The following is a 12421-nucleotide window of genomic DNA, read 5'->3' as shown; positions in this document are numbered from 1 at the left end:
GAAGAGAAAATTGCAAAGGGCAGTTCAAGAAGACAACATATTATAATGAAATATGCAAAGCCATGAATTAGAAAATGAAAAAATACAGAATATTTCAAGCTAAAAGAACTGAAGAAAAAAATCAAGCCTGAGTTCCAATATTGAAAGATTCTTTGGACAAAATAATCAATGATGTAAGAATCATCAAGAGAAGATAGAAGAATGCATGGCTTCACTGTATTAAAAAGACCATTTCAAGAATTAGTATGAAGGATGTATGGTAATGAAAGAAGAAGTCCAAGCTGCACTGAAGGTATCAGCAAAAAACGTCCCTCCAGGAATTGATGGAATACCAATGGAAATGTTTCCACATCAGTGTGGCCCTAGAAGCAATCATTCCTATGCTAAGAAATCTGGAAGCAGCTACCTGACCAACTGACTGGAAGAGATCTATATAATGTACCCATTCCAAAGAAAGGTAACCTCAAAAATGTGGAGACGATCAAATAGTACCATTAATATCATCATATCCAAGTAAAGGTTTGCTCAAGAGAATTTCAACAACAGTTGCAATGGTACGCCAACAGGAAACTGCCAGAAATTCAAGCTGGAATCAGGAGAGGACGTGGAAAAAGGAGTATCAGTGCCGACAACAGATGGATTTTGGGTTAAAGAAGAAAATATTCTAAGGCTATTTACTTGTATTTTATTGATTATGCATAAGTATTTAACTGTGTGTATTATAACAAACTATGAATAGCTTCATGAAGAATGGGAATTCCAGAACACTTACATGTGCCCATGAGTGACCTACACACAGATCAAGCAGCAGTTTTTTTTAACAGAATAAGGAAATTCTGAGTGGATTACAATCAGGAAAAGTATGTATCAGTGGTTTATCCTGTCACCATACTTAATCAATCTGTAAATTGAGCAAATAATCTGAGATGCTGGGCCATATGAAGAACTGGAGGAATGCTTATTAATAACCTGTGATATGCAAATAACACAAATATGCAAATAAGACAACCTTGCTTGCTAAAAGTGAGGCGGGATGAAGCACTCTGAGGAAAATCAAGGACCGCAGCCTTCAGTATGAATTGCAACTCAACATAAAGACAACCAAAAACCCTCACAACAGGACCAATAGATAACATCATAAATGGGAAAAAGGATTGAAGCTGTCAAGGATTTCATCTTGCTTGGGTCCACAATCAATGCTCACGGAAGCAGCATCTAAGAGAACAAAAGAAAAGGTGCACTTGGCGAATCTGCTACACAAGACCTCTGTAAAGTGTTGCAGAGCAAGGCTATCAGTTTGAGAACTAAGGTGCACCTGACCCAAGCCATGATCTTTCAGTCATCTCTTATGCATGTGAAAGTTAGACATTGAATAAGAAAGGACAAAGAAATAATGCATTTGAATGACCGTGCTGGTGAAGAATATTAAAGTCCCACGGACTGCCAAAAGAATAAACTGTCTTTGAAAAAGTTAAGCCAGAATTCTCTTTAGAAGAAAGGATGACAAGACTAAGTGTAGGAGTAGACTTTGGACATGTTACAGGGAGAGACCAGTCACTGGAGAAGGACACCATGCTTGGAAAAGTAGAGGGGCAGCGAAAAAGAGGAAGACTCCCAAGAAGATAGATTGACACAGTGGCTGCAGCAATATGTTCAAACCTAAGACCAATTGTGAGGGTGGAACGGGCGAGGCAGTGTGCTGTTTTGCGTTGTACACAGGGTTGATCACTATGAATTAGAACTGACATGACAGCACCAAACACACCAGCAATTTCCCTAATAAAACATAATTGTTAGTGTGGTCTGTGAGTTCTCTGTGGTCACTGCAATGAGTTATAGAATCCAGTGAAGTAGTGGTGTCAAAACTTGTAAGGAAGGGTGGAGGCATATATGACATCAGAACCATAGGGTGCAGTGTTGGGTTGACACATACATAACAATGTTAGTGAGAGGTATGAGTGGCCTTGACTCATACCTTATGTAGAAATAAAAGGTCTATTTAAATTTTTTCCAAAGTCAGTTTGCTAAAGTTACTATGATAGATTAACACTGCATTTGAACTTTCCTAAATAGTAATTAGAAAAGTTTTTACGCTGAATTTCGAAAAGTGACACTGTATACTAAGTATGTATTTTATTTCGGCTGAAATGTATATATTACTAAATTTTAGAACAAATTCAGTAGTTCATATTTTGATTAGTCTTCAATAACCAAGAAAAATAAGTCTGAAGTTTTCCTGTATAAGTTTATGAAATCCATTCTATATAGAAATACTATTGTGTTCATTCCCCTGGAGTATAAAACTTTAGAAGAAAAAAAACACTTTAGCTTATAAAAGACTTTTAATAAGGTTTATAACATCCTGCAAAAGACTGATTTATGATACATATCAACAAAATTCAACCCCACTTTCTCCAATAATGAAAAAATGTTTTTTAAGACTGTTACTTTTTAAGTGACGTGCAATTAAGGAAAATTGGTTGCTCCTTTTAGGATCATCTTGCTTGGAAAAAAATATTCTGTGCTTTACCATTTGTTGCCATGCCTTGCACAGATAGGGTCTGTAGTTTATGTCCTCACAACTTGAACTCTTAGAGGCAGAGAGAGGTCCTTCTGTTGAGTCTGAGGATTTTTGCATGATGCTTTGTGTCGATACAAAAAGAACTAAGCGGTACTCGTTCACGAGTTTCTGTAAGAACTGAGAACATTTCTTCAGAGTGGACTCCTGTAAAGTAACACTTTCTCCTCCATTGGCTCGGTCTATCCAATAAAAAGCTGACAAGCTATCTAAAATCAAAAGGCAGAGGGAGGGATGGCTACAAAACAAAGTTTCCAGTGAGTAAAGGGTGAAAAGCAACTGGGAGCTGCTATTGCAGTAGACTAAAAAGAATCTTCGAAGGCAAGATTTTATTATCTCTTCAGAGCTTTGGGACAGTCTATGTTCAAGTATTGTAACAAGCCGTAGCATATCAAAATGGTGATCTGTGTCAATATATAAGACTTCTATTTCTAGTCCACCTTCTGACTTTGGAAGTATACACCGTGATGTTAAGTGATACAGCATTTCTGTTTTCCCCGTTCCTTCTGCACCATGAAATTCAAGAATATCACCTGTTTAAAAAATTTAAATGTCAGACAAAATGCAGTAGGAGCATAGCAACAATTAGATTATAGAAAGAAACACTTTAAAAAATGTTTACAAATATATTTACTTTAATGTAAAAGAACAAAAAATCTAAAACAATTTGCCAAAATGGATATGTATAAGTGAATACAAAGAAATGGTTCAAACAATAGCACCAAAGGGCTAAAATGACAAACTTCATATATGTATTATTTCACAATAAAAAATATTACATTTAAATAATTAAATAATTAAATTTCACCTGTGAGAAGAAACTATCAACTAGCATGAAGGATAGGAAAAACAAACAAACAAACAACGCCCCCCCACAAAATGAGCCAGTCATCAAAAGGCTTTACAAAAAAAGTGAAAACACAAGCTACTGACCAGGAGACTATCTTAAGTCAGAATCTAATCATCAATATATATAGATAAAACTTTGACAACTTAACAGCAAAAAGACAAGCCAATCACAAAATGCGTAAAGGCTTTCTCAATAATATTTTAAATTCTATACTCTTGGCTAAATTAATACTATTATTTGAATTCCAAATGTCCCATGAAAATTATTTATATTATTCTCAAGAAACTCATAATGCTGTCTCTAAAGTAGACAAGGGACATATATAAACTGATAATGTATGCATGGATCTTGAGCTGGCACTTAATCATAAACCCTAATGTAAGAACACTAGTTTCTTATTCTGCGGTCTTACATACTTGATTCATGATCTCTGAAGATATGAGTGTTATAGCAGTGTTGTAAAGAAATCAGATGGTGCCCTGGCTATCAGATAGAATATGAGGTTCTAAAAGCTTATCTTAAAACAAAGTCTCAGTGAGGTGTCAGCGAGGTCCACATGGAAGGACACTTACCAGTGTGCTCAAAGGATTATCAATAATATCATCCAAGATCAGGATTTAAATTCTGAGCATCTCACCTGCAGAAGGCTGTGGATGACAGTGAAACCCAAAATCCATTTACAGAGCCCCTCCATTGGCGTCCCTAGGTACACTAACTAAGGATATGAATAATCTTGTGCAGAGTGCAATGGAAATGGATTGCTACAGATACAGTTAAAATATAACATCTTACCATTGGTTTTCTATCTTGATCAATTTTTAACTTTTCTAGCTTTTATTACTCTCTGCTATCTTTCGGACTGAGGTTTTTCCTGTGTCTTAATCTGTTTTCATTATTTTTCAATGATTGTGGCTTATATGAAACATAGGATTGGGAAATCTCCACATGGAACAACATATCAACCTGTGTGATCACGGGGTGTCAAACGGATCACTGAAGACAAATGGGTGCATAAGCAAATGTGGTGAAGAAAGCTGATGGTGCCCGGCTATCAAAAAGTATAGCGTCTGGGGTCTTAAAGGCTTGAAGGTAATCAAGCGGCCATCAAGCTCAGAAGCAACAAAGCCCACATGGAAGAAGCACACCAGCCTATGCAACCACGAGGTGTCGAAGGGATCAGGTGTAAGGCATCATCAGAACAAAAAATCTTACCATAGTGAATGATGGGGGGAGTGCAGAGTGGAGATCCAAAGCCCATTAGTAGGTCACTGGAGATCCCCTTGCAGAGGGGTCTCGGGGAGGAGATGAGCCAGTCAGGGTGCGATGTAACAATGATGAGAAATACAACCTTCCTCTAGTTCCTAAAGGTTTCCTCCCCGCTCCCACTACCATGACTCGAATTCTATCTTGCAAGACTGGCTAGACCAGAGGAGGTACACTGGTACAGATAGGAACTGAAAATACAGGGAATCCAGGACGGATGAGCCCTATAGGACCAGTGGTATGAGTGGCAAAACAGGGAGGGTAAAGGGAGAATGGGTAGGAAAGAGGGAACCGATTACATGGAACTGTGTGTGACCTCCTCCCTGGGGGACAGACAACCGAAAAGTGGGTGAAGAGAGACATCGGACAGGGCAAGATATGACAAAATACCCATTTATAAACTATCAAGGGCTCATGCGGGAGGGGGGAGCGGGGAGGGAGGGGAAAAATGAGGACCTAATGTCGGGGGTTTCAACGGAGAGAAAATGTTTTGAGAAACGATGTACAAATGCGCTTTACACAATTGATGTGTGTATGGATTGGGATAACAGTTGTATGAGGCCCTAATAAAATGTTAAAAAATAAAAAATAAATAAAATTAAAAAAAGGATAGGGAAATCTAAAGAGACAGCAATTAGATTAACAGTTTCTTAGGGTTATGCAGGGGAGTTTGGGAGGAAATGGGTTAATAATAATAGATTTTAAAAGGCAGAAAATATACTAAAATTGACTGTGGTGCTGAATGCACAGCTTTCTTTAATATATTTAAATCACTGAGTTGTATGATATATGAATTATGTATCCATATGTTTAAAAAATAAATCAGACAATGAATGATAATAAAGATTAAATTTTAAAAAATAAAATGGACAAAAGAACTTGAATATACATTTCACGATATACAAGTAGCCACATATATTAAAAGATGTTTAGCCATTAGAAATATTAACAGCAAAACCACAGATGCAAACCATTTCACTTGTACTACAGTGACTACAAAGAGCCCTGGTGGCTCAGTGGTTACAAGTTGGTCTACTAACTGCAAAGTCAAGTTGGAAACTATCAACCTCTCCACAGGAAAAAGGCTTTCTACTCCTATAAAGAGTTACTTTCTCACAAACCCACAGAGGTCGTTCTATTCTATCCGACATGGCTATTATGAGTTGGAATCAACTTGATGGCAGTCAGTTTGGTTTATTTCCTCTTATGGGTGGCTATTATAAATAGTATTGTTTTCCTGATTCCTTTTTAGAGCTCCCTTTGTTAGTAATACAATTGATTTCTTTATGTTGATCTTGTACCTTGCCACTTTGCTGAATACTTAGTTCCAACAGTGTTCTTGAAGCGTCTTTGGGATTTTCTGTAACTGGACCATTTCATCTACAAATAGAATTATTTTTTTTATCAATTGGGAGACTTTTAATTTCCTATTTGTGTCTAATAGCTCAGGCTAAGATTTCTAGCACAGCGGTGAATGGGAGTGGTGATAAAGTCTATCCTTGTCTGGTTCCCAGTCACAGGGAGATGCTTTCGTTTTCTGTGTCATTTTAGCTGTTATTTTTGTAGATATGTGCTTATCGTGTCGAAGAATGTTCCTTCAATTCCTATTTTGTTTGTTTTCATCAGGAGAAATGTTGAACTTTTTACACATGCTTTTCTTGTGTCAATTGATAGGATGTTTACCTACATGTTTTAAAAAGGGCTTTTGGAACTCATATATTAACTAAGGAAGTATGTGGTAAGTACAAGTAGCCCTTGGTTTATGCTATATTTGAGTAATATGAGACACAGTTATGGCTATCTGCTTTTTAAAAAGCCACTTTTACATTAGCAGCATATGCTACATACAATGTTGCAGTACATAAACTGGTATCACTGATGGGGAGGATCACAAGGATAGGGATTTGGCAGATAAAGACTTAATGGATTATGAACAGCAAAGAAATACTGAGGAAGAAAAATAATAATGAAGAAGGACAGAAGTTGATGAGAGGTGGAGGCGGAGGCACAGAAAGGAGACAGAGCTCAGTCAGGAATGAAAAGTAAAGGATGGCTTTATTAAGGGAGGAACTCCCCAGTGAATTCCGCAACCCGAGTTAGGTTAGGGAAGGCGCACCTGGCAGTGAGGTGGTGGGACATATATAGGGCCCGAGTCAAGGAATTATATGTTGGTAAAAGGGAGGTTTTTGGTGCTACAGCTCCAGGATCTGAGTCAGGATGTGGTCTGTAAGAAATCATCTTGTTTTTGCAAACTCGTTTAGGTCCGGTCCAAGCATTGGATCCGGTCCAAGCATCCAATACTCTTAGTGGTAATGGGTGTAGAGTTCTGTCTTTAACTACTTCCTACTGAGCTAGGGCAATAAGGGGAGGGATTAAGAGTCTGAAGGTTCAGGGCTCAGGCTGAAGGGTGAAGTAAGAGCTCATTGAAGGTTAGTTTGGAGATGTCTTTCATTTGTTCCTCCAAAAATTTAAACACTCAGGGAGCTAAAATTAACAGTACAGATTAGTATCAGAGGCCAGACAAAGGGCATAATCCAGGTCATGACAGGATTTTGAAACCATGAGGAGCTGGTGGTGCTACACCGACGTTTTCTGATTTCATTGGCCATGGTGCGGAGTGCTTTAACATTTTGTTCAACTACACCTGATTCATTAATATAATATGAACATTCTTCATTTAAAAACATACATGTTCCCCCTTTGCTATTAATAAGTCAAGGGTTCGGCGGTTTTTCAGGGTGACTTGGGCTAAGGATGTCAGTTCTTTCTGGAGGGAGACAAGCGAGTTAAAAGTGGAATCCATCATGAGTTGTATTTTGTCATTGAAGGTTTGGGACTACATCTTGGTTTGTCCTATTGCTCCTCTGGACATACTGGCTGTGGTTAAGGAGGAGGCGAAGTTGAGTCCTACCAGCGCTGGTAGGAAAACTGCTCACTTGGTTTGAGAGCCGGAGTGAGTGTACAGGTCCCACAGACTTCAAAATTCCTCCTGGCGTTACACTGAGAGTTGGAAAGACAGTGACTGGGAGGCAAGGGGTGCAAATGGAGGTATTGAGGCATTTTGTTAGGGTTCCATTGCACCAGAGGGTTCCTAGGGGGGCTTTAAGTGAGCCTGTAATGTTTTGGGCGTGATTGGGGGGTAGGCTCTGGGCCTGTGTTGTGGATGGTAGATACCACAGGGTGTAGCTGATGTTAACATGGCTTTCGGGAGCAAATAATGGTATGTTAGGAATGATAACAGGACAAGAGCTGCTGGTTTTGCCACAAGGGAGGGAGTTTATCGCAAATGCTGCCAATAGTGGATGTATGAGGAAGGTGCAGATAAAGCAGGATCAATTTTCTATTTTGGAAGCATTTAACAAGAAGACTACTTCTTGGGTAAGCTTTACCCGCTTCAAGGAGTGAGGGCTGTTATCCTCTTTTTTAAGCTGGGTTAACAGGTTAAGTCCTTTATCCTGAATTTCTTTGGCTATTTCATCAATACTTTTTGGCAGGTAAGGAAACAGAACATATTTTATCTATGGACTGTTAACGTGGTGGAAGGATACGACTCGACAGTGTTTTGATAAAGACCTCCTTTGACACCTTTTCCCCACTTTGGATACCAGGGTGGGAATGTATATCTGATAATCTCTAAGATGAATTCAGGATAGGGCATCACTTAAGAGAATTTCCAGCGACTGCTCGGGCGTGATCGACCTGTTTACTGTTACACATGAAGTGTACATGAGGAATATGCACACCCTAGATATGTACCTGGCCATTTTTTACAGAACTGTTGTTTTTGGTCATGGACATAGCAGAGGACTAGGTCACTCTCATGGAAGGTGTAAGGAGCATCCAGGTTTAAAGGATGAAGGTGGGTGAGTGAAGGAGAGCAGGCTGGAGTTTGTTAAAGGCAGCTTTGACTAACTGGGGGGAATCTAGGGAGACAACAGGGGCTGCCTTAGCGGCTTTGTAAAGAGGTTTAGCTAATGAAGAAAGATTAGGAATCCAGTGTGAAAAATCCTACAAAGCCTAAGAAAGAAAGTATTTGGTCTGTGGTTTCTGGAGCTTGGAGCTCCCTCACTGCCTGGCGACGATCTGTGGTGAGTTCCTGGGAGGTGGGAGTGAGCTGCAGGCCTAAGTAGGTAACAGTTGTGTGAGAGAGCTGGTCTTTAGCTCGTGGTGACACTTGATAGCCTTTAGAAACTAGGAAGTTTTAGAATTGGGCTGTGTGTTCCAGTGAACTGGTTTCAGACAGGCTGCACAGCAGTAGATCATCCATGTACTGTAGCAAACTGGATGGTGAGAGGGGACAGTGTAAGAGACCGGTGGTTAGCACTAGGCTGAACAGATGAGGCGAGTTGCAGTAACCCTGAGGCAAAAGGGACGTGTACTGGGAGGCAGTTCCAGTGTCTGGGTCCTCCCAAGTGAAGGCAAACAGAAACTGGCAGGTGGTGTCCAAAGGAATTGTAAGGAAAGCATCTTTTAAGTCGAGTATAGTAAAATGGGTGGTATCAGGTGGAATACGAGACAGAAGAGTGTAGGGGTTAGGAACTACAGGGTGGATAGGGGCTACGGTTCCATTGATAAGGCGTTAGCCCTGTACTAGGCTGTAGGACCAGTTTTGCCTTGTTGTACGGAGAGTGAGCAGGCACAATGAGTTGGCTAGTTAGGAGGTGTTGAAATGATGAGATTCAGACCATTACATTACAGTGAGTGAGGGAGATTGGAAACTGGGGGCAAGATGGGAAAGCGGAAGGGTCTTTAAGGTAAATAAAAACAGGTTGGTGATGATTTGCAACAACAGGTCGGGAAGTGTTCCACACTTCTGGATTAATATAGTGTGGCAGTAGAGTGGAGGAGGTTGCGAGTGGGGCTTCAGTGGTGGAAAGCGTTAGCAAAAAGGAAAATCAGGAAGGAGAAGTGGGTAGCAAACTGTTCCACTGAAGACTAACTCCCAACTTAGAAAGGAGATCCTTACCCAGTAACGACGCAGGACATTAAAAACAAGTGAGAAACAAAGGAGTTACTAAAGGTTTTGAGGGCTTGCCATCTATACCCATAACTGTGACCGAGAAGGAGAAGCGGCCCGAGAAGGAAGAATTAAGAAGGCAGCTCCCGTGTCTACCCAAAAGGAGACAGATTTGCCCACTACCTTGATTGCCACCAGAGGCACAGCGAGGGTCACCGGGTTCATTGAGTCGGGCATCTTCAATTGTCGTTGGTGGCAGACCCAGCAGTGCCAATGGCAGGACAGGGTTTGGAGGGAGTGTCCCTCTGTGGCTAGGCACCGAAGGGCAGTTGCTTCTCCAGTGGCGCTGGTGACTGCACACCAGGCAAGGCTTACTGGGTAGTCAGGGCTGCGGGCAGTGCTTAGCCCAGTGCCCCTCTTGACCACATTTAAAGCAAAGTTCAGGTGGTGGACAGTTAGAGGAATGGTTGGAGTTACTTCCTGATATCTTTTGACCCTTTCCTCCAGCGGGCCTGAGAATGGCAACCAATGCCTAGGCTTACCAACTAGCCTGCTGGTGGGCTCCAGACTCACGTACTGCCTCAGCCTGTTCTTCTTAGATATTAAAAACTTTAAATGCCATATTTACCAGGTCACGACGGGAGTCTGAGGCCATCCTTGGCTTTCTGTAGTTTCTTTTTAATATCAGTAGGTGACTGAGTGTGTTAGGGTTCTCTAGAGAGATAAAACCAGATTGCTAATAATTTTATAAATATATATTTAGATAGATAGATAAACACAAGAAATAAACAGTTGTTAAATTATGATGCAGTTATACAAATAGATATATAACACAAGAAATAAACAGTTAAATTATAAAGCAGTACAAATAGCTCAGTACAATTCAAATGTTAGACAGTTGTGAGGCACTGGCAGTCCTTCAAGTCTTGAGGGCTGCCAGGTAGTCCTTTGTAGAGATTCAGATTCTCTGGCAGGGGCAGCCAACAGCAAGTCAGGTCACCAACAGTTAGGTCACCAACAGTCAGTCCCCAGCTCAAGAGATGTAAATTCCAATTGTGTGGCGAAGCAAGTCTTGAAAGAGTCTGTCTTTGGGAGGCTTAGAGACGGTGCTTTCCACTGTGTCTCAAACTTCAGGGCGTACAGGCAGAGTAGAAGGACGTCTCCTGGTCCCCGTCCACACCCGTCAGTCAGGAGGTGGCCTGGTAACCCTGAGAGGCGTCCCGGTCAGAGTTAGGACTCCAGGGGGAAAAAGTCCTGGACTCTCTGGAACAGGTAGGTTCCATGGTGCAGGCCTGAAGTTTTACCCGACAGGGACCTTGGTTCAGTGAGAGAGACACCTGGGGAGCTAAGAAGAGGGAGGGGCCTTGCCTTGTGGCCGATAAAAATGGAGGGAGGGCACTCAGAGACCTTTGTTCAGGGTAAGGAAAGGAGGAAGTAGGAAAGCCTTAGAGTAGTTCTGGGAGCAGACACCGCAGAGCTACAAATACAAAGCACACACACCAGTAGATGAAGCTCAGACTCATCCTCTGTGCTTTAGTCCAGTTGGAAGGTGCAGTGACTGCCAGGCCCAGTGCCAGCAGTCCTGTCAGTGGCAGAAATCCCAGGAAGTAAACAGAGACAAAGGGCTGGAGGCTACATGAAGGAAGAAAAGGTAGACAGGAGAAACTGACCTTATCATAGCACCCCTTTTGGGGAAAGGCAGTTATTTCCAGCTCCTTTTAGTACTAGGGTTGGCATAATAACCCCGCCAGCGGGGCGCCTCCAACTTCCTAGCTTTCCAGCCTTTTGGGGACCCTATGATCTCATGAGTTTCCTGGTCCTTGGTGTCTGGAGTGGCTAACAAGACTTTAACGAGACAGAATGAACATGCACAGAAATATTGACCAGAAACGTGCTTATGCAGACAAGCTTCAGAGGTCTGTGGAAGCAGATGATGGGGCAACGCACTGGCCAGAAGGAGGCCTAAACACAAAAGTAGGCCCCTCATGCCAGTCTCGGGTTTCAGCACCAAAAGGTGGAGGCGGAGGCGCAGAAAGGAGACAGGGCTCAGTCAGGAATGAAAAGTAAAGGATGGCTTTACTAAGGGAGGAACTCCTGGGCAGATTCCGCAACCCAAGGAGTTAGGTTAGGGAAATCGCACCTGGCAGTGAGGTGGTGGGACATATATAGGGCCCGAGTCAAGGAATTATGTGCTGATAAGAGGAAGGGAGGTTTTTAGTGCTGCAGCTGTGCTCTGTGGGAAATCAAGTTTTTGCAAACTCGTTTCCTGGAATGCTGGGGGAAGGGGCCGCACATGCCTGGCCTGGAGAGAAGCTCCTTGTAATGCTGGGGGCAGGGGCTTCATAGTCCAGCAGGTCATCCGTTTTCCTGAGAGGCTGGAGAGGGGGTGGGAGCTGCCTGGTCTGGACCCAGCCCAAACAAGTATTGACTCAATGGCAGTGAATGACTTATGAAACACCAGCATTTGGTCACGAGTGGCTATGAATTGGGCTGCTAATATTAAGGTCTACAGTTCACCAATACCAGCTGCTCCATAGGGGAAAGTCCCTAAAGTTAGTCTCTGAAACCCACAGGAGCAGTTCTATCCTCTTAGTGGGTCATTATCTGTTAATTGGAACCCTGGGAGGCGGAATGGTTACAAGTTGAGCTGCCATCTGCAAGGTTAGCAGTTCAAAACCACAAGCAGCTCTGAGGGGAAAACACTGGGCTTTACACCCTCAAAAACTCATGGAGAAGTTCTATATTGTCCTATAGGGTGCTATTAATCGGCATC

The 12421-nt window shown here is 41.8% G+C and overlaps 1 protein-coding gene across 1 annotated transcript in view; it reads right to left on the bottom strand.

Annotated features, from left to right (window-relative positions):
- Positions 1–2367: 2367 nt before the first annotated feature.
- The window catches only part of XRCC2 (X-ray repair cross complementing 2), a 34151-nt gene continuing 24097 nt past the window's right edge, over positions 2368–12421 (bottom strand). Inside the window, exon 3 of the mRNA XM_045290020.1 lies at positions 2368–3111. Within this exon, the coding sequence (XP_045145955.1) occupies positions 2390–3111 (722 nt within the window). The 3' untranslated portion in view covers positions 2368–2389. The remainder of the gene's footprint in view (positions 3112–12421) is intronic.

Source organism: Echinops telfairi, unplaced genomic scaffold (genome assembly GCF_000313985.2).
Source record: "Echinops telfairi isolate 266 unplaced genomic scaffold, ASM31398v2 ScPeMD7_31;HRSCAF=116, whole genome shotgun sequence".
Lineage (NCBI taxonomy): Eukaryota > Metazoa > Chordata > Mammalia > Afrosoricida > Tenrecidae > Echinops > Echinops telfairi.
Note: the sequence above shows the minus strand (reverse complement) of the source record. Positions and strands in the feature narration are given on the sequence as shown.